This window comes from Rhinopithecus bieti, unplaced genomic scaffold (assembly GCF_001698545.2).
Source record: "Rhinopithecus bieti isolate Rb0 unplaced genomic scaffold, ASM169854v2 scaffold_34317, whole genome shotgun sequence".
NCBI classification, from domain to species: Eukaryota; Metazoa; Chordata; class Mammalia; order Primates; family Cercopithecidae; genus Rhinopithecus; species Rhinopithecus bieti.
In genome coordinates this window covers 599053-622817 of record NW_016814779.1, presented here as the reverse complement: position 1 = coordinate 622817, position 23765 = coordinate 599053, and the positions used below count along the sequence as shown (strand labels likewise).

Below are 23765 nucleotides of genomic sequence, written 5' to 3'. Positions count from 1 at the left end.
TTTTTTTTTTTTTTTTTTTTTGACAGTCTTGCTGTGTTGCCCAGGCTGGAATGCAGTGACACAGTCTCGGCTTACTGCAACCTCTGCCTCTTGGCTTCAAGCAATTCTCTGCCTCAGCTTTTTGAGTAGCTGGGATTACAGGCGCCTGCTACCACACTTGGCTAATTTTTTTTGTATTTTTAGTAGAGATGGGGTTTTCACCATCTTGGCCAGGCTGGTCTTGAACTCCTGACCTTGTGATGCACCCACCTCAGCCTCCCAAAGTGCTGGGATTACCAGCGTGAGCCACCGTGCCTGGCCTACGTATTCTTTTTTTGCCCCATATATATCCCAGATTAGATGCTGGAGGAGTAGGTAACACAAAAACACCAGTAAGTATAGACAGAAAAACCCCAAGAAAAGCCTGCCTTATCTAGCCAAATGATCAGGAAAGGGATAGCCTAGAAAGACAGAAAAACAGTAGCCACTCTACTGCAGACACCACAGGAAAAATTGTTGCCCCACCCTGACCCACACTAGCAAAGGCTGAGTAGAGAGCCTAGACTACCACCCCCTCTATGCTGTAATGAGATGCTCTAAGCTCCCTTCTGGGATGGTAACAGAGAAGGTTAACTAGATAGCTTAGACTTTCATTTATGCTGGGTAGTAAGAAAGGCTTCCCTCACAATGTCAGTGGGGATCATGTGGACTTTCACCTCCACCTGGCAGTGAAAGGGTGCTCATTCTCCCTGCTGGGGTAGTATCAGAGGTAGCCTAATGTACAGTCAGGACTTTAATCACCACCCAGAGGTAACAAAGTCATTTCCTTATGGTGTCAGTGAAGTTAAATGGAGAACAGTAATGAAGCATCTCGTCTCCTCCTAGGCAGGGAGATATAAGTGGAGGTTTGATGTTTCCATAAGGGAGCTTCTGTATCTATCCAATGGGACCCTTCCCCTTGAGTGTCTTCAGAGGCCAAGGGAAAAAACCCGGACTTCCATTCCCACTTAGGAACAATGAGATGATATTCCCCCTTCTCTGCTGAAGTGGAGTCAGAGGAATACAATAAAAACAAAATATGTAAATAAGATCCAGACTCTCAGAAGATAATACCCCATATTACGAAGTTTCAGTTGAAAATTACTTGTCAGTCTAAGAACCAGGAATATCTCAAAACTATAGAATGTTTATGATCATATAAATGTTTCAATGGGTCGTCATATAAATGTTTCAATGAGCAACTACAAATAAGCTTAAAACAAAAGAATCTCTGCAAAGCAATAAAAAGTCTGAGCAAAGCTGTTAAAGTATAAAGAACAAAACAGAAATTTTACAACTCAAAAATAAAAACTATCAATAAGTGGAATAAACAGCAGAATGGACAGATAGAGGAAATAACTGGTGAGCTAGAAAATAGAAAAATAGATGTTATCCAATTTGAACATAGAAAATAAGCTCAAATGAAAAAGGACATAGCCTCAGAGACTGGTGGGACTATAGCACAAGATCTAATATTTAGGTGATTAGTGTCCTAGAAGAAAGGGAGAAAGAAGGTAGAGCTGAAAAGGTACTGAGAAAATTAAAGGTTGAAAACTTCCCAAATTTGGCAAAAGATAGAAGCCTATAGATTCCAGTTAATGAACCCCAAACTGATAAACCCAAAGAAAGCCACACCAAGACACATCATTGTCAAACTTTTGAAAACTATAGACAACGGCTTGAAAACAGCAAAAGAGAAATGACGCCTTACCTCTAAGGGGAAAAGCAATTTAAGTGACAACAGATTTCACATCAGAAACCACAGAGGCTAGAAAGAAGTGGCACATATTTCAAGTGCTGAAGGAAAAGGAACTGTCAACCTAGAATCCTATACTCAGCAAAAATATCTTTCAGGAATGAAGGGGAAATCCAGACATTTGTCAGATGAAGGAAAAATGAGAAAATTTGTCAAGAGCAAATACAACCTAAGAGAATAGCTAAAGGAAGTTCTTTAAACAAAACGACACAATAAAAGAAAGAATCTTGAAATATCAAGAGGAAAGAAAGAACACGGTACTCTGGGATTATTTGTGGTGCCCCAAAGTTTGTATGTTGAAACCTAGTCACAAATGTGATGGTATTAGGAGGTGAGGCGTTTGGGAGGTGGGATTCCACCTTGTGAAGACAGAGTTAGAAGGAACCATTTGTGAACCAGAAAGCAGACCCTCACCAAGACACTGAGTCTGCCAGTGTCTTGATCTAAGCCTCAGCCTCTGTAGCTGTGAGAAACAGATTTGGTTATAAAATATCCAATTTATGATATTTTGTTATAGCAATCTGAATGGACTAAGACACATGGTAAGCAAAAATATGGTTAAATACAGTATACTTTTGCTTCTCTTGAGTTTGTTTGATATTTGAAGCAAAAATTACAACATTGATAAGGTTTTAGATGTAGGTAAAGAAAATATATAAGGCAATTGTTTTTTTTTTTTGAGATGCAGTCTCTCTCTGTCACCCAGGCTGGAGTGCAGTGGCACAATCTCTGCTCACTACAACCTCCGTCTCCCGGGTTCAAGCGATTTTCCTGCCTCAGCCTCCTGAGTAGCTAGGATTACAGGCATGCGCCACCACATCCAGCTAATTTTTTTGTATTTTTAGTAGAGACGGGGTTTCACCATGTTGACCAGGATGGTCTCGATCTCTGGATCCCATGATCCACCCGCCTCAGCCTCCCAAAGTACTGGGATTACAGGAATGAACCACCGCGCCTAGCTGGCAATTACGTTTTAAATGGGGGAAGATAAAGGGAAGTAAAGGGAGGTAAGGATTCTGTACTTAATTCAAACTAACAAAATGATGACACCAGAGGATTATAAATTATGTATATATTATGTATATATAATACATATACATTATGTGTATATAATGTATATATAATACCTAGAGCAACCACTAAAAAGTTATACAAAGATATATACTTAGAACAGACTATAGATAAGTCAAAATGGAATTCTAAAAAATGTTCAAGTAACTAACTCACAGGTTGTCAGGAAAAAGAAAACAGGAATGAAAGGACAGAAAATAAAAAATAAAATGGCAGGCTTAAACCCTAACTTATCAGTAATTACATTACATGTAAGTGACCTGTCTATGCCAATTAAAAGTCTTTTGGTATAATGCATTTTAAAAGCATGATTTCACTAGGTGAAGTGGCTCACGCCTATATATTCCTAGCACTTTGGGAGGTGAAGGTGGGAGGATCAGTTGAGCCCATGAGTTCAAGATCAACCTAGCCAACGGTGAGACCCCTATCTCTACAAAAAATTTAAAAATTAGCTGGATTTGGTAGCACGTGTCTGTTATCCTAGCTACTTAGGAGGCTGAGGCAGGAGAATCACTTGAGCCTGGGGGGTTGAGGCTGCAGTGACCTGTGATTGTGCCACTGCACTCCAGCTGGGGTAACAGAGCAAGACCTTGTTTTAAAAACAAAACATGATTTTGCTGTATGTTGTCTACAAGAAAATTATTTGATAACACTATATCCAGAATAAAAATAAGATTGAAAAACTATATCATGCAAATATTAATCAAAAGAAAACAGGAGTTGCTATATTAATATTAGAGCAAGTAGGCTTTAGGGTAAAAAAAATTACCAGAGTAGTACATTATGAACATGTATATGATAAAAGAGTCAGTCCTTTAAGACATAAATGTATATGCACCGAAAGACAGCTGCAAAATATGTAAAGCAAAAACTAATAGAACTGGAGGAAGAAATAGACAAAGTCACAGTTATAGTTGGAGACTCTGATACCTCTCTCTCATAATTGATAGAACAATTAGATAGAAAATCAACAAGAATATAGAAGAACTAAACACCACCATCACCCAACAAGATTTAATCAACATTTATACATGCCGCTCAACAACAGCGGACTGCAAATTCTTTTCAAGTGCCCACAGAACACACAGGAAGATAGACCATATCCTGAGTCATAAGATAAACCTCCACTAATTTAAAATACTGAAATTATACAAGTATGTTCACCAACCACAATGGAATCAAAGTGGAAATCAGTAACACAAAGGTAATAGGAAAACGTCCAATCCTTGGAAACTGAACAACATACTTCTAAAGTATTCATGGGTCAAACAGGAAATATCAAAACAAATTTTAAAAAATAATATTGAACTAACTTGGCTGGGCGCGGTGGCTCATGCCTGTAATCCCAGCACTTTGGGAGGCCGAGGCGGGTGGATCACAAGGTCAGGAGATCGAGACCATTCTGGCTAACACGGTGAAACCCTGTCTCTACCAAAAATACAAAAAGCCAGGTGTGGTGGTGGGCACCTGTGGTCCCAGCTACTCGGGAGGCTGAAGCAGAAGAATGGCGTGAACCCGGGAGGCAGAGCTCACAGTGAGCCGAGATTGCGCCACTGCACTCCAACCTGGGCAACAGAGCAAGACTCCATCTCAAAAAATATATATGTGTGTGTGTGTGTGTGTGTGTGTGTGTGTATATATATATATAACTAAAAATGAAAATACAACAATCAAAATTTGAGAAGACCAGCTAAAGGAATGCTGAGAGGAAACTTGTAACATGAAATGCACATGTTAGAAAAGAGGAACAGTCTCAAATCAGTTATCTATGCTTCTACCTTACAAATCTAGAAAAAGAATAGCAAAATAAACTCAAAGCAAGCAAAAGAAGGAAATTATAAGAGTAGAAATCAGCACAATTGAAAAGAGTAGCAATAGTGAATATCAATGAAACAGAGCTGGTTCTCTGAAAAAAATCAATAAAATTGAAAGACTGACCAAAAAAAGAGAGAAGACAGAAATGACCATTGTCAGAAATGGTGTCAGAGACAAGGATATCACTGCAGACATCAAAAGGATAATAAGAATACTATGAACAATTCCATACACATAAGTTTACAAATTAGATAAGATGGTTCAATTAGTTGAAAAATACAAATGATCACAACTCAGTCTGATATAGGTAATGTGAATAGCCCTATAGAAATTGCTGTGGTTTGGGTATATTGAAATTTGATCCCCAATGTGGCAGTGTTGGGGGGTGTAGCCTAGTGGGAAGTGCTTTTGTTATGGGGGCAGACCCCTCATGAATGTCTTGGTGCTGTTCTCACAGTAGTAAGTTCTTGCTCTTTTGAGGCTAGATTAGTTCTCGCAGGAATTGATTATTTCCTGAGTGAGTGGGTTGTTATAAAGCCAGGACACCCCTCAGGGTTTCCCCTCTTTGCACCTGTCTGCTTCCGCTTTGATTTTCTCCACCATGTGATGTAGCACAAAAGCCCTCACCAGAAGCCAAGGCCATGCCCACAAACTTCTCAGCCTATAGAACCGTAAGCTAGTCTCAGGTATTCTTCTATAGCAACACAAAATGGACTAAGACAGAACTGTTCAGTGAATTAAAGTTGTAATTACAAAATTCCCAAAAAAGAAATATCCAGGCTCAGATCCCCTTGTTTTTTTTTTTTGTTTTGTTTTGTTTTGTTTTTTTTGAGACGGAGTCTTGCTCTGTCGCCCAGGCTGGAGTGCTGTGGCGCGATCTCGGCTCACTGCAAACTCTGGTTCCTGGGTTCACACCATTCTCCTGTCTCAGCCTCCCAAGAGGCTGGGACTACAGGTGCCCGCCACCACACCCAGCTAATTTTTTGTATTTTTTTAGTAGAGATGGGGTTTCACCATGGTCTTGATGGTCTCGATCATAGTCAGGATGGTCTCGATCTCCTGACCTCGTGATCCACCCGCCTCGGCCTCCCAGAGTGCTGGGATTACAGGCGTGAGCCACCATGCCCGGCCTTCAGATCCTCTTATTGAAGAAGTCTATCAAACTTTTTAAGGAAGAATTAAAACTAATTCTACATAATCTCTTCCAGAAAATAGAAGAGGAAGAGACATTTTCCAGTTAATGTTAAGAAATGTTTTACCTTGCTTATATCAAAACCAAAGACATTACAAAAAAACAAAACAAAACAAAATTACAGACCAGTATACTTTGTGTAATAAACCCAAACGTCCTTAACAAAATACCAGAATTTTGCAGTATATAAAAAGAATAATATACCCCAAACAATAGAAGTTTATTTCAAGGTAGCAAACTCAATTCACTATTTGAAGATCAATAAGTGTAATCCACCACATTAATAGACTAAAGGAAAATAATCCCACGATTATATTAATCAGTGGAATGAAAGCATTTGATACATTTCACCACCCATTCATGATAAAAACTGTCAGAAAAAATAGCAATAGAAGGGAACTGCCTCAACTTGATGAAGAGCAACTACAGAACTGCTGTAAGCTAACAGTAAATGGTGAAAGACTGAATGCTTTTCCCTTATGATCAAGAATAAAGCAAGAATGTCTCTTTACCACTCTTATTTGACAAAGTGCAGGAAGTAGTAACCACTGTGTTAAAGAGAGAAAAAGGAAATAAAAGGCATACAGGTTGGAAAAGAAGAGCTAAAACTGTACTTATATGCAAATGACATGATTATCTATGTAGAAATCCAAGGAATCTACAGAAAAAAACTGTAACTACAAAGTGAATCCCGTAAGATTGCAGGATACAATATAAATATACAAAAAATTAATTGCATTTCTATTTACTAGCAATGAACATTTAGACACTAAAATTAATAATACATTAGCATTTACAACCATACATACAAAAAAATACTTAGATGTAAATTTAATAAAACTTGTATCAAATTTATATACTGAAAGCTATATAATATTGATTAAAGAAATCAGAAAATAGCTAAATAAATGGACTGAAATATCATGTTCATGGATGGGAAGATTCAACACAGTAAAGATGTCAAGTCAGCCGGGCGCAGTGGCTCACACCTGTAATCCCAGCACTTTGGGAGGCCGAGGCAGGCAGATCACCTGAGATCGGGAGTTCTAGACCAGCCTGACCAACATGGAGATACCCCGTCTCTACTAAAAGTACAGAATTAGCCAGGCGTAGTGGCACATGTAAGTCCAGCTACTCAGGAGGCTGAGGTAGGAGAATCACTTGAACCTGGGAGGCGGAGGTTGCAGTGAGCCAAGATCGTGCCATTGCACTCCAGCCTGGGCAACAAAAGCAAAACTCTGTCTCAAAAAAAAAAAAAAGATGTCAAGTCATCACAAATTGAAATACAGGTTTAACACAATTCCTGTCAAAATCCTAGCAGCATTTGTTTTGTAGATAGAAACAAGTTTTATTCTAAAATTCATATGAGGGGAAGTAAGAACCTGAATATTTAAAAACATTTATTTTTATTAAAAGAATGTAGTTGGAGTAATCAGTGTTCCTGATTTCAGGATTTACTATATCAATAGTAAACAAAACTGTGTGGTATTGGCAGAGAAATATACACATAGATCAATAGAAAGAGATAGGAAACCCAGAAACAGACTGATACTAATATAGCCAACTGGTTTTTGACAAAGATGCAAAAGCAATTCGATGGAGGAAAGACAGCCTTTTCAACAGTTGATTTTGAGGCAATTGGACACCCATAGGCCAAAAAATTAACCCCGACGAAAAGTATCATCCCTTATACACAAAATGAACTCAAAATAGATCATGAATGTAAATATAAAACATAACACTTTAATCAACAATCATGGGAGCAAATCTTTAGGATCTAGGGCGAGGCAATGATTTTTTAAGACTTAACCCCAAAAGCACAGTACATAAAAGGAAAAGTTGTTAAGTTGTACTTTAAGATTTTTAAAGTTTGCTCTGCCCTATTACGAGGATTAAAAGATGTTCCAGGATGGGAAAAAAGATTTGCCAGGCACATATTTGACAAAGGACAGGTATCTTGAATATATTAAACATAAAGAACTCCCAACACTCAAAAGTAAAATAACAGACAATCCAATTAGAATGGTCAAGAAAATGAAGAGATATTCCATTGAAGATGATATACATGAGGGCAGATAAGCACAGTGAAAGATTTTCACTGTCATTCATTAGTCATTAGAGAAACGCAAAGTAAAACCAAAATGGGACATCACTACACATTTATCAGAATGGCTAGACTGAAAAATAATGACAATACCAAATGCTGGTATGGATGCAGAGAATGGATCACTCATTGTTGATGGGATACGTAATGACACAGCCATTCTGCACAACAGTTGGGCAGTTTCTCAAAAATATATGCAGCTACTATACAACCCAACAATGCACTCCTGGGGATTTATTCCAGAGAAATGAAGATTTATGTTTACACATAATCCTGTACATGAATGTATATAGCAATTTTATTTGTAATAGCCAAAACTAGAGAAAACTAGATGTTATTCAGTGGTAAATGGTTAAACAAACAGTGGTAGATCCTTAACCATGGACTACTACTCACTAATAAAAAGAAATGAACTGTTGGCAAATAGGACAACCTGGATCTCCAGAGTATTATGATTTACAAAGCCAATCCCAAAAGGTTTCATTCCATTTATATATCATATAATATAATCCCATTTATGTACTGTGTTATTTCATTAATACAATATTCTTGAAATGACAAAACTGTCAAAATGGAGAATAGATGAATGGTTGTCAGGGGTTGGGAAGGGAAGGAGGAGGAGTTGGATGTGGTTATGAAAGATCAGCATGAGGGTGGTATTAGAAATGTTCTCTATCCTGACTATATCAGTATCAATATCCTGTTTGTGATATTGTAAGATAATTTTGCAAAATATTACTATTGGGAAAAATTAGGCAAAAGGTATAGCGGATCTGTGTATTAAAAGTTTAAAGAAAAATAAATGAAGTGGAAGGTACCTTTTGGTCAGATAAGTGAAAATGAGGTAGAAATGCATTTTGTAAAACTTTTGAATACCAAAATAAATTTTGGATATAATTATTTAGATGATAAGGAACTGCAAAAAATCTTGATTATATGGGTATAGCACAAAGTAAATGAATAGAAAATTATTCTGGCCACAATATATAAATTGTCTTATGTGTACAATTTTAGATTATATCTTAATGTTTAGAAATTATTTTTTCTAAAAAAGGAAGCCTTAAAATAGAATTACGTTGCCTATATATTAATAGTTTTAAAGTATTAAAACTGTTAAAGTAGCATTGTTACATAACACGGGATAGTCCTTTTAGTTTATAGATGTTAAATCCTAAAATTGATATTGTTACTAAAACTACAATTTTAGGAGACTGATAGATAATGCTTCTTTTTTTAGGTATGAGTTAATACCTTGGTGTTGTTTGTAAGTACATTGTTTGGATCTTTGACTGTGCTTTCCCTTTGAAATAATTCATAAATGATGGCTACATTTCTGAGTCACAGATTCTTTGAGAATTTGAAGAAAGTATTTCCTCAAATAGATGGACCATCCACCTAATTTTTCATACAACAGGGTACACTACCACCTGAAAGCAATCTCTGAATCCCAGTTTTAAGAAGCTCAATTGGAAGAAAATATCCGGAATATTGTATACAATTAATTTCAGTATAATGTGTAATCATCCAAAAACAACTACCTAATGAGCATCTGTTTGCTTGTACAGTATCTATGGCAGCCACCACATGGGATCTAAAAACTATTTTTAAAATATTCTGTATTGCAAGAGGCTTAAAATCTAGTTTAAGAAGCAAGATGTATTTATGAAGTGATTATTAGAAGTGTAAGAATAATAAGAATAGGGTAGTTCCTAGTTTTAGATTCAAAGCATTACAACTTGTAAATTGGTTGGTAAATTTGTAAATTTTAACAATTTTCTGGATTAGTTTCAGGTAGTCTTTTTTTTCAGCATGACATTAGTTTTGTGTGAGGCATACTTTTATAATATAAAAACTTTGCTTGCCAACTTTTACTCATTTCTTTTTCAGAGACTGGAAATGTTTATGCTGTTTTAAGTAAATATTGGTAACCAGTGTACCATTACCTCTTGGATTTGGGACTGTGAGATGGGAAATAGAATTATTTTTTATAAATAAATGTTATGAAGGTAGCAAAGTGAAACAGAAAAACTGAGGACTGTCTGTATTTATTTAAAAACTAATTCAGACTTTATGCTGGACCTTAAGGATATGGCCATGAAAACATAAACACAGTCCCTGGCTGAGTTTACTGTTTTAGGGGATAAGTTGTGCGGGATGATAGAATGAAAGAATAGCTCATTCAGGCTCCAGGGTACAAAAAAAGATTTTTGGTATAGGCTGCATAGAGTGTACTTATTGTGCTAAGAAGAATTTGAGTTCTTGAATTTCAGGGCCCTCATTTGTAAAGTGGGGATAATAATGGACAATGTAATAAGGTATTGGGTGCAGAGCCTGGCAGTTCTTAGGTACTGCTATTGTTATTTGTTTAAACCACTTGAAGAATGGCTTAAGAGGCAGGATTTTAGGAGATGGAGCACAATTTTAAAAAAGGAAGATGGATATTCCTTTGTTTTCAAGGCAGTAGAGAGACTTGTCCGTTTGGTATAAAAAGTTGTATTGAGAGATAATATGTGTAATTGCACACAATGTATATCTTTAAAAGAACTTATTTTTAACAATTTTCTGGATTAGTTTCAGGTAGTCTCTTTTTTTTTTCCAGCATGACATTAGTTTTTATGTGGGGTAGACTTTTATAATATAAAACTTTGCTTACCAACTTTTACTCATTTCTTTTCAGAGATTGGAAATGCTTATGCTGTTTTAAGTAATCCAGAAAAGCGAAAACAGTATGACCTCACAGGCAATGAAGAACAAGCATGTAACCACCAAAACAATGGCAGATTTAATTTCCATAGAGGTTGTGAAGCTGATATAACTCCAGAAGACTTGTTTAATATATTTTTTGGGGGTGGATTTCCTTCAGGTATTTTAATGTAATTATAGATACTATATTTTATGAAGCTACAGAGTCTTATCTCCAGTTACATTATTTAGAGATGTATCTATCTTTTCTCCTACATTTCTTGTAGTGTTATGATCCTGTGATGGTTTTTCATGAAAGCAGGAGAAAAATGTTAGGGTTATTACTTTTACAATAGCCTGCCTTTTTCTTAGAACATATTTTAATTAAAAAAAAATGAAGAGTACAGCTATTCTGTATTTTATATAAAGCTGAAAGGGAATGTAAGCATGAAATGTAATGTTTGTGTCTTAGGTAAGTACTATTACCATTATGAATGGTTTTCTTAAACCCAGATGACTATTTGACATTGCTTCTCTAGAAATCTTTGTACGTATTTTATCAATAATATTATAGTTGACTAATTTGGATTTATGTAGAGGTACTCATCTCTTTCCATTTAAACAGTAGAAAGTCTGATTCATAGGTTATATTCAAAGTAAGTGGATTTTTAAAGTTACATTAAAATAGAAATAGCTAACTTTAACTAGACTATCAAAGTGAAATACTGTAGTGATATCACTAAATAGATTTTATACTACCAACATAAATAGTATTAAATTCCACTTACATTTACAGTAAGTGGTCACTTAACATAAGGTTTTTGGAAACTGTGACTGTAAGTGAAACAATGTTCTGTATAACAACTAATTTTACCACAGGCTAATTGATATAAACAAGAGTTAAATTGCTAAGGCATATAGTACATCATGTTTACTTGAAGTTGCAGTTTCCAAGGACCTCTGGATGACATTAAGTGCGGACTTACTGTACTGTGAGTTGTTAGTGTGGAAATCTATTTTCCTTGAATATAGCTCCTCTAAGGTTCTTAAAATTATAGCTTTAGTCCTGTTTACAAAATTTACTTCAGGTGCTGAAGTAAATCCCATTCAACATTAGGAGAATCTTCATGAATGTAGCAATGTAATTGGACCTGGTGGCCCTCTCTGAATATTATTGAGAAAGGTTGTGGTCATTTCTTTCTATTTTTTAATAGAAACAGGGTCTTGCTCTGTTGCCTAGGCTGGAATACACTGGGATGATCATAGTTCAGTGCAGCCTCAAAATCCTAGGTTCCACCAATCCTCCCACCTCAGCCTCCCAAGCTGCTGACTACAGGCATGTACCACCATGTCTGACTAAGTTTTTAAAAACTTTTGTAGAGATAGGGTCTTGCTGAGTTGTCCAGGCTGGTCTTGAACTCCTGGCCTCAAGCGATCCTCCCACCTTAGCCTCCCAAATCCTGTGCTGGGATTACAGAGGGGAGCCACCATGCCCGGCAAGGTTGTGGTCATTGATAGGACGTTTTGCAAAGCATCCTTGAAGGAAAGAGGATATATAAATGCAAATTAATGACTGAAAATATAACCTGTGTTTTGACATGTTAGAATATATAATTACAGAAAAATTATTAAAACTAGTAATTTTGACTGGAAATATACTAGGAACAATCAGAAATCTTTCAGGCAATAGTAAATTTTCTTCTGATATTTGATTTGCAGTTATTTTGCTAGTTTTAACATAATTTGTCAATGGTAGCCATTTCTGATTGCTCATCTTATATGAAAACAACTTGAATGTTTATCAGCAAGAGAATGTTTGAATAAATTGTGGTCCATCTATACCAAGATATATTATAGAGCTATTTTTAAACAATGAATTTGAATACTATCTTTTGATTTCTAGAGATGTTTATGATTCATTGATAAATGCAAAAGCAAAGTTTCAAAGTAATAATCCAACATTTATAAAACAACTAGTCATAAACAAAAGAGGTTTATAAAACCTCTATGTGTGTAGAGAAACTCTTAGTCAAGTTTTCATAAAGAAGGAACTTCTACCTGTAAAGGAAGCAGATTGGGAAGAATCATTCCTATTTCTATCCACCCTTCACTTACAAGAGGAGAGGGCAATAAGTATTATTACTGAAAATAAACATGCATTATTTTACTAATTTTTAATAATTAAAGAAAAATGTGAAAGAAAATATACTTTTCTGATCACAAATGCTCTCTCTAATTTAACCTTGCTTTTAATCTTTTAGGTAGTGTACATTCTTTTTCAAATGGAAGAGCTGGTTATAGCCAACAACATCAGCATCGACATAGTGGACATGAAAGAGAAGAGGAAAGAGGAGATGTATGTTTATGACTAGAAATCATAAAATGCCAAATTTCAGCTCAGGAAAAGCAATTAGAGTTGTCTGGAAAGAGGGCAAGTTGTTGTAGGAAATAATGAGTTTTTCTCTTACTAGAGGTGTTTGGTAGAGACTAGAAAATCCTTAGGGATATTGTAGGAATAGGAGGAGAGGTCACCCCTGGGTGGTTGGATAGTGTGACCCCTTTAGATTTGTTATTCTATGATTCTAATGAAGGTACACCTGCACTGTGCATGTTGTGAAGGCAACTTGTTATTGTTGGCCCTGAAGAATTTAGAATACTGAAAAACTTGAACTGGAGGTAACTTTCCTTGTTCTAATGCAGTTATACCTAATTGCCTATAGCAATTTAATTACATGAAGTGGAAAGGTAAATGGAAAGAGCACTAGACTAGAAATTAAAAGGCCTGGCCCCCAGCTTTGCCACTCATCAGCTCCCATCTTCTACCCTCAAATCCAAGGTAAAACATAGTTTTACAGCCTGCAGCATATTGATAGAGTCTCTCTGTGTGTCGGGGGAGGGAGTCGGGAAAGAAGGAGAGAAAGAAATGAGGACTTCCTCATCTATAAAATGAAATCAAATTTTATCAGTGTTTTAAAAATCAGAATCTCCTGGTGATGTGCCTGGGCAGTTATATTTAAGAATCACCCCATTGGTATTGTTAGCAGATTTGAAAGCACTGAACTACATGATCTCAAATGCTCTTTCTGCTTCAAAATGTATGACAGCTGTTGGATTATTAACAACTACAGTTATATTACAATTTGTTATTCTTTGATGATTTTTTATAGGGAGGTTTTTCTGTGTTTATCCAGCTGATGCCCATAATTGTATTGATCCTCGTGTCATTATTAAGCCAATTGATGGTCTCTAATCCTCCTTATTCTTTATATCCCAGATCGTAAGTAGCTAAGTGAAGTTTTACAAAAATAAATTGTTGCTATTTCTGACCTAGCTTCCTTTAAAGAGCTTGTGCTTGTGTAAACTTTGAAGTGCCAAATCTGTTACTGCAAGTGTACGAGATTTTAAATTTCTATCTAATTTTTAAATTAGTTACTTTAAGTAATAAATTTGTCTTATGTTGTTAATTTATATTTCTATTTTCCCACTGTGGATAAGGACAGAAATGCTATATTTGAACTTGATAACAATTTAATGTGGTAGGTAATGTGTTGCCATTAAAGGCAAAAAATACTCTAAAGGACAAAACTACTTTAAAGACAAAAAGAGCAATGATTGATCTTACATAGTTTTATATCATTAAGGGGAAAATAACTTTACTCTTCATTTTGCAAAATATTGATTAAATAAAAGCAAATATTACTTTTATATGGTGTTTTTTTTCACCATATACTTTATATATAAGAGGTCTGGACATAAAGGAAATTTAATACAGCATCCATTCTAGACAACTTCAATACAGTGAACAAAAAGGAAACTATAACATCATATTCGCTGTTACAGCAGCATGAACAAATAAAAGCAGATAAAGAAAAAATAATAAAATCATATTGGCAGTGATTTTACAGTATTACAATCACATTGGTCTAAAATAAGAATTACTTTATTCCAAATAAGATTTTATTAATGAAAATTGAGATAACTTTATAAAAGCATAGTATATTTAAAAGTGTGGTTACTTTTTGTGACATGAAATCATTGTTTTGGGCAATTTGACAACGTAAATAAATTACAGGTTGAGTATTTCCTATCCAAAATGCTTGGGACCAGAAGTGTTTTGGATTTTGGATTTTTTCAGATTTTGTAATATTTGCATATATTTTATCAGATGTCTTGAGAATGGTACCCAAGTCTAAAAATGAAATTTATGTTTTATATATACTCTATACACATAGCTTGAAGGTAATTTTATACAATATTTTTAGTAACTTTGTACATGAAACAAAGTTTGTATACATTGAACTATCAGAAAGCAAAGGTATCACAATGTCAGCCACCCATGTGGACAACCTGTGGTTGTTTGGCATCATTCCTGACTCTGAATTTATATGCTACTGATAAGCAACCATTTTCTTACTCTAATTCACATATAAATATTTAACAGTGAAAAAATGATGTGTTCAGGGTTAACTAACCAGCATAGTAGCATCACCAGAATACCTGTGTTAGCTGTTAAATAATAGCAACAACAAACAACTACAGGCTTTTAGTTTCCACCTATGGTGCTGTGTTTTGATTAAAAGGTGACCCATCATATGAGGTCAGCTTTGGAATTTTTCACTTGTGCCATCTTGTCGATGCTCAGAAAGTCTTAGTTTTAGAGCATTTTGGATTTCAGATTTTTGGATTAGGGATGCTCAACCTGTATTACCAATATTAACTTTTCAATGATTGTTCATTGTTTTTGTCTGCTTGGTTTATAGTAGCATATTGGAACGTCCAATTTTAATTAAAATAATGATGCTGCATCTCTTTTACAGTGGAACAGGGCAAACTATTAAAATGCAGACAGAAAACTTGGGTGTTGTTTATTATGTCAACAAGGACTTTAAAAATGAATATAAAGGAATGTTATTACAAAAGGTAGAAAAGAGTGTGGAAGAAGACTATGTGACTAATATTCGAAATAATTGCTGGAAAGAAAGACAACAAAGTAAGTTTGTCATGGGTTTAACATTTTAAAACTTATTCACAGTCTTTGGAACTGATTAATGTAGATTTCCCTATTCAAGGAATGTTCTGGAATTCCCTGGCATGTAATTGGAGCACAGTACTTAAATGAGATCATATATTTTATATACATGTGGCCTAACACAGGAATTGACACATAGTAAGGACTTAATAAATGGTACTTGTGTATTGTTATCAATAAATATTTGGTTGAATAAGTAATACCAAATTTTATTGTATTGATAATATCCATCGTAAGACACATCATTCTTTTATGTACCACCAAGAAAGAAAAAAAATCCTGGCAGATAAACTATGTCATCAGTTTTAAGATGCATCCTGTTTTCAGGGTTAAGTTTGAAACTTTGTTAATTTAGCTTTAGTATTTAGAATTTAATGTACAATGAGTTTTGTTGACATTTCATTTTTCTTTACTTTGTTCACAGAGAGGCTCTTCGGAACACTTAATTTGCTTAGGCTTTTCCAGCCTCAGTTTTCTTAATTTAAGGAACAGTTCCATCTATAAAGATTGACCATAAGAATCTGCTGAGAAGTTGCACGTGAACTGAGTGTTGTGGTTCTTGTTTTTGTGACCATTGTTATGAATAATAATGTAGACCATATAGTGTAGTGTAAGGAGAACTGACTTTGGAATTAAACAGAGTAAAGTTGAATCCTAGCTCTGAAATTTTTAGCTGACGAATTGTAACCTCTATGAGTTTATTTCGTGTAAAATGGGTGATGATGAGTGGGCGGAGGAAATAATAGCTATCATTTATATAATGCCTACTGTTTCAGTCACTGTCCCAAGCATGTTATAAGTATTAATTCATTTAATCTCCACAACAACCCTGTGAGGTTATTATACTCATTTTACACATGAAGAAACTGAAGCAAAGAGAGATTACTAACTGGCCCAAGGTCATAGAGGTTGTTTGTGATTCAAAACCAGACAATTTGTCTCTAGAATCCAGGCCCTGTGCTCCAAAGTCTTCTCAGAAATAACCAGCTTTATGGGGTTTGTTGTGAAAATTAAATCAGGCAATAAAATACTTCACACATAGTAAATGCTCAGAAAATGTCAGTGATTATCATCATCTCCCCCTTGCTAGGGAAGAGTTGATAAAATGTAACTTCCAAGAGAGTCCTTAACCTCTCTGGTCTTGGTTTTTTCCTCTATATAGTGGCAGTTAGAGATGTGACCTCCTTGACTTCTAACTCAATGAGTTTGTGAAATCAGTCTGTCTTCAGTGTGGAGAAGGTTACATTAGACTAGTGACTTTTAGGTTTTCAGCTGGGAATGAGTTGCCACCCTCCCTCCACCCTACCCATCTCTAGAGATGTTTGGTAATGTCTGGAGATAGTTTTGTGTGTCATCATGGGATGGGAATGGAAAGGGATTGCTACTGGCATCTAGCGGGTTAAGGTCAGGGATGCTGCTAAACATCCTACAATGCACAGGACAGGCCCCCCACAACAAAAAAATTATCCAGCCCAAGCAGTACTTTAAATGATGGAAAGAATATTAGGCTAGGCATTGGAGAGTTGGATTGGAATCTAGACTCTGCCATTTGTTAGCAGTGTGAACTTTGGTTTTTCTAAGTCTCAAATTTCTCCTTTAGGAAGAATCATCTATAAATAGATATAAGTGCATTATGTGTAAATAAAAGGCATAGTATAATATTGATTGAGTTGTTAATCCTAGTTGTTGATTTAGTAAAGATTATATCTGGAGATTTTTACAAATGGAATGCTCTCTTAACTGTGAGTATATTTTTAATGTGATCTTGACTAATCCATATAAACCAGATGTCTTCTACTTTGACCATTGTGTTCCAGAAAGTAACTGATTTCTTTTTTTGTTAAATCTTCTTTAAGTGCTCCTAGTCTTTACAGGTATTAATAAACAGTGAAATGATTGAGAGTAACAGGAAAAAACAAGGAATACTCCTTGAAGAATTTTGATTTGTAGTCTGTATATCATTAGTAGCTGTGCTGTCTACACACTGAAGGAAGCCTCAGAAGTACTTATTTGCTGAATAGCAATATTATGATCATATAACAAGCATTTTTTAAATCTGTGTTCCTTCAGTAACATTATTATATGTATTTTTTAATTTAAGTAAACTCAGAATAAGATTTAAAATTTTGTATTAAATACTTAAGTCTTGGGATAATCTGAAATCTTAACAGAAGGCCACAGCAAAACAACCACTGGCAGTATTGAAAAGCATATAATATTTTAGGAAAAGAGGCCAAGATGATGCTTCAGAGGAGTAGTTTTAATCCACTGGGGAACAGGAGTAGAGAGAAAGGATTCCAACATGAATTGACAGGATTCTATCCTTATTTATTTTCTGTGTTTGTTTACCTGCTAGACTTCAGATAAAGTTTTCATTAAAAAATTTTTTTCCTACTAAAATGGCTTTTAGGAGTTGTACTTGCATTTTTTTAAGTCAGTTAATCAAAATATATCGAAGGGCTCCTGTAAAGCATCACTTGAGCTTAAGCAACTAGGTGACAAAAATTTTATTCAATTAGCAAAATATTTTTCTTTCTTAACAGAAACAGATATGCAGTATGCAGCAAAAGTGTACCGTGATGATCGACTCCGAAGGAAGGCAGATGCCTTGAGCATGGATAACTGTAAAGAATTAGAGCGGCTTACCAGTCTTTATAAAGGAGGATGAACTGGAATTTTTATTTATACCTTTTAGCGTACTCTTTATTTTTTCTGTAAGTAAGTTTAGTTTCATCATGAGAGATGAAGAAAAAGATTTGATACTGAAAACTAAACTGCATAGGTGGTTCCTGAAATCTTGGACTGTTTATGACCTACTGGCTCCTTTAAATAGTAGTTGAAAACTAAAATGGAATATTTTAGTTACGCTTCTACAATTATTTTCATTTTAAAAGCTTACATGATTCCTAACTAAAATGTCTTGAGAAAGGATTATCACACCTGTAGCAATTTCCAGTTTTAGTGATTCTCCATTTTTTCCCTTGTCATGTAAATATTTATGGAATGATCATTTTGTGTACATACAGGTCACTGCTTTTTTATTTAAATTCCTTTAGTGTTTAGCTCCATGATACACTTCAGTTTAAATTGATGGAATGTTATATGACACATTTACATTTTCCTTATCAAGGTGTCAAATATGTGAACTTTAAACAATGAAACTTTTCCAAAAAGAAAAAACTTTAACTTTGTGTAAAATCTTATAGTATTATCAGCTTAGAGGGAATTGATATTTTTAATATTGCCGTTATATTCCAAAATATATATTGAGATAAATGAACTGGTGTAGAATATCAGTTTGCTATTTAGTTTTATGAATTACTATACATATACATGCATAGAAATGAAATGCTATACTGATAGATTTTAAAGAAAATATGAGGAAATGGCTATAAATATTAAACTAAAAGGGTGTTGAACAGTAAAGTGCAGTTATGTCATTTACAATTCCAATACGTAAAAGGCCACCAAATTTTGATGTATATGTCCTTGAAGACTGCTAAAATTTATGAAGAGGACTCACATTTTCCCCCATAGGAATTTGCAGTTTCTTGGTGATCATTTAAGCAGGATCCAAAGAAGTTCTCCTACAAATAATAAGAAAAATGAGTACTAAAATATAGCTTTGTGCCTTTTAACCCTATGCCAACTCCTAAACATATAAGTAGATTACAGTATACTTACCTGATCAGAGCATGATCTGTTGGGCCATATGCAAGTGTGAGCAGAAATAGAGCAGCAGGTGGAATAGTAACTTAAAGCAAATCATCCTTTAAAAATTCTGAGCTAAAGTCTATTCACCATTGAGTAATTGTATTAATCCTATAGGAATAAGCTCCTTGTAAGTAAATCCATAATATGAATTAGAAAAAAAAAAAACACCGGAAATTGAAGTTTTTGGTGCCTGTATACTGGATATGAAACTATTTGATTTCTAGTCTTCTGTGGTTAGCAGTTGTAATATTTTAATGATTTTGCTTCATACTTGGTTAATGGAACATAAACATATCTTTGGTACTTCTTTGTGAGTGAGAGAATGCTAGATAGGGTGGCTTTGTTCTTTGTTTAAATTTTTTTTCTGAATGTAGTTAATTTATGGCATCTGTTGAATAAAACTGCTAAAATGATCTCTTAAAAATGTTCTGTTGTATCCCCTTTTCCAAGTGAATCAATAGAAATGCCTGATTGAATTAGTAGGTTAAACTAAACAACATACTGTCATAGGAAAACTAGACAGCTTAACCAACTTGCTCTTAGAAATGTTACCTTAAAAAAAAAAAAACACAGTGCTTAAGAGAAAATACAATTTTAAATATTTTGTTGAGCCTGTAGTTTTTTTAAAAAACTAAGTTCATAGCATTTTAATTAACTTTGAAAATTCATATGTATCAGAAAATTTATGAAAACTTGAATGAAAAATATTTCGTCTATTTTTCTAATTTTAATGGCAAATTTACACTATTATGGCTGATAATTCTGTGAACTTACCTTCTTGTTGACTGATTCTTTTTTCCTTAATCCCAGCTTTAAGGAGATAGGTGAAGTTATTATACAAAGTTAAGTGATACCATAAAGTATATATTATAAAGTCATACATGGCTTTTGGACGGTATTATATTTCAGTTGCATTGCTGCATTCCATTAAATTTCATAAAATGCTAGGGAAAATGTGTTTGATAAAATTTTCTGCAGTGAGAAATGACAGACTGAGTGCCTGACAATTTAAGCCACATATGAAATATGCAAGTAAAGATTCAGTCCTTAATATCATCTATATCATGTTGTAAAAGCTCAACAAGTGTCTTATAATTTGGAGTTAATCATACAAAGTAAGAAGAGTTTAGATATCTTGAGATAAAAGATTTTCATGTTTGCTGCTTTTTTATAATAAAATCCCAACATTTTGCCATCTTATTTTAACTACATGAACTTTGCAATTTCATTGGCTCATTCTAATGACCACCTAAAAGTCCTCAATCTTTAAATATTGCTTTATTAGCTCTTCTAACTGGTATTCTAACAGTTTAGCAGCAGTTATATTTATTAATGCTTTACATTTTTACCCCTTTTTACATAAACACACACAAATACACCAATGCATATACACAGAAACATTATTGTCCTTGTGAGGGTTTGGGGGAAATGAAAATAGTACCTTTCTCCTCTTCTTTTGATTCCTTAGTTCCCAAATAGACTGGTGCTAGTCATTTAGTCATATGTAAATTTCAGAATGTAGTTTGATTAAATGTGAACTGAATTCTCAACAATGAAAAATGTCAAGTTGGATTCATCTAATAAGTGAATATATTTTGTAAACAGATTACATTTGAACGCCTGAATATTTGTTTCATAATCATTACATGCTTGTTTATGATTTACAAAGATTTGGTAGAGAAAAGTACAGTCCTTAAGGCATATATATGCCAGTGCATTAAACTACTCAGCTTTTGTGTCAGCTCAGGTGTTCATAGGAACGGGAATGTGGAATACCAGCTTTTTACTTTAATTATACTTTTATGCTTAATTTTTCTTCCAGTTAAATCTTTAATTACACTAGTTTGTAAAGTAGTTACTGAGAAAAATGATTAAGTTTTTTATTTCCCTTCTGTTGATCTGTAATATTTTTAAATGAAGCTATTTAACACATATGACATGCTGATGTTACTTAATGGATTCTTATGTATTTCATTAAAAAAAAAAACTCCCACCTGTGTTAAGACAGCTAAATATTTCTTGATGTTGGCTTGAGGACCAAGTGAGCCATCTTGCCAGTTAAGCAAGTTTTATGTCCAAGGACCAAATGGTTAAAAGAGGAGAATTTGTACCTTTGTTGAGCTTCCCCATGTGAAGCTTGGGTTCAGTACTATCCTATTACTACTAGCTATCTTCATACTGAGTGAAGCAAACTGAAAGGGAATTCATAATCTTTTTTCTTATCTGAACAGAAAAACTAATGAAAGTCAACAATACATATTTTAATTTTCATTCAACAGCTGAAAAACCATGTCTGTTGACCACATTGGACTATTGCCTAGTTAAAATCCATAAAATTCCCTATAAACCAATGAAAAGAAAGTAATCTGGCAATAATTTCCAACATTTTAAATTCTAATTTCTAGTAACAAAGAAAAAGAATAGAATGAGGCTTTTCAAGGAATTCTTGCTCATCCCTTCAATAATTTGGCAGGCAAAACAGTCCTAGAATTCAGCTTCCTTTTTGGTTGTATTACTATTAAATAGATAACTTTCATATAAATGGAAACACTTTTCCTCAAAACATTAATTCAAAACATACTCCTTATATTAAGGATTATAGCACCACATTTTTTGTAAGTTCCCTATGTGTAACTTTTTCCTGTTGGTGTGTGATTTTTTTTATTTAATATGACTATCTGCTGGTGTTGGGGCCAATAGATTTGTGAATATTCTGTGGATGTGTCTATGTACAGGTGTATATATATATTTTTTCCAGCTAATACCTCAAATGTGTGATTGTTTAATATATACCACACTATGTTTGCACAGTGCAGGGCTTCCATTAGCAGTGGATATTTTTATTTCTAACTTTGAAAATCAGTCAACACAATTTCATTGGTGTGAATTCTTTCTGTTGTTCTTTTTCATATTTTAATGCAGAGATTCCTATTATAAGGTCCATGCTTCAAACATAATTATATCTTTCTATATCCAGCCATCTGGAAATATATAGGGTTAAGAAGTATTTCTTGAAATGTCCTTGTTTAGTAAGTTAGTAAAAACTGGGATGACTAATTGCCAAGATGTCTTGTAACTGCATAGCAGATGACACCTGGCATGGCAAGCTTCATTCACTTCAGCACAAGACTGTACATTTCAATCTGATATTCTACTTTGCCATTTAAGTACACAATTAAAATCATAGAGATTTTCAGTGACATTGGAGTATTGTAATTATTAGTTTCAAAAAGAATTATTTTGAATAGGATGATTAAACCAGTGAGAAGAAAGAAACACAAATAAATGATATTTTGCAGTTTATCTGTATTAAGAAATGCTTCTTGCCAATTTCTGGTTTTGGTTTTTGGATTGCTGCATAAGACTTTCTTTCCATTTACTTTTTTAAACGCTGCAGGGTAATTTTTAAGGTTTGATATTATAAATGGAAATCGTATAAGATAAATGAAATAAAGGGAGAGCTTACTTTGTCTATAATGCATTCAGGATTATAAATTAGATTTTAAAATGAAATGTCTGATTTGTAAAATATTTAATGTTATATCAGACTTAAAATTTTCTGTGAGAACGCAAAGTAAATGCATTTGATTTTTAATGAATGTTCTGAATGAAATGAATTTTTGTCTTTCAGTCTCTGTAGTTTATCTCAATATATTAATAAAAAGGTCTGTTCTCACTGTAAAATGTTTGTTTTTATCATGTTTTATGCTCTTAATATGGCCACTCTTTCATTCATTCAACTATGCAACAAGTGTATCAATGCTTGCTATATCCCAGGCAGTGAGCTGGGTGCTGGGAATTAATCATTGAATAAGAAAGACAAAAACCTTAGAGTTTCCATCTAGCAAAGAAAATAAATATCAAGTAAATAATTATAATTATGATAAATTCTACAAAGAAAATTACAGGGCACAATGAAAGCATTTATCTAGAAGGCCGAAACTATTCAGTGAGGGTCAGGAAAGGCTTCTCTGAGAGTGAGTTTAAGCTGAAATCAAAAGAAGAGATTAGTAGGATTAAGGTATGCTAGAGAAATAGAATGTGCTAAGTTGGTAAAGTGATAAATCTTTATGAAAGTGGAAACAAACTTGTATGATCATAGCATAAGGAATCCAGGGTAGGTGAGAGAATTAAGATAGGGGCCAGATCCCCATAAGAACGATATATAAACCATGATGCTGATATTGAACTTTATCCTAAGTCAATAAAGTTGATTTTCAAGAAAGGAGTTAAATGATCCGATTTGGGTTTTTAGAACATCATTTTTGTTGCTCTGTGGAGACTGGAGGGCAAAACAGAATGTAAGAAGAATAGGTTATTGTCAAGAGAGAGATGATCATGGCTTGCACTAGGGTAGAAATACAGATGGGTGACTAGTTTTCAA

At 34.2% G+C, this 23765-nt stretch overlaps 1 protein-coding gene across 3 annotated transcripts in view; it reads left to right on the top strand.

Annotated features, from left to right (window-relative positions):
* The window catches only part of DNAJB14 (DnaJ heat shock protein family (Hsp40) member B14), a 54834-nt gene extending 31769 nt beyond the window's left edge, over window positions 1-23065 (top strand). For 2 of the 3 annotated variants that reach the window (XM_017852363.1, XM_017852365.1), the window contains 5 exons: window positions 10634-10819; window positions 12900-12994; window positions 13806-13915; window positions 15456-15628; window positions 18211-23065. In XM_017852363.1, coding sequence (XP_017707852.1) covers window positions 10634-10819; window positions 12900-12994; window positions 13806-13915; window positions 15456-15628; window positions 18211-18335 — 689 coding nt within the window. In that variant the 3' untranslated portion in view covers window positions 18336-23065. The other variant, XM_017852364.1, reaches the window with a different exon arrangement.
* Window positions 23066-23765: the final 700 nt, after the last annotated feature.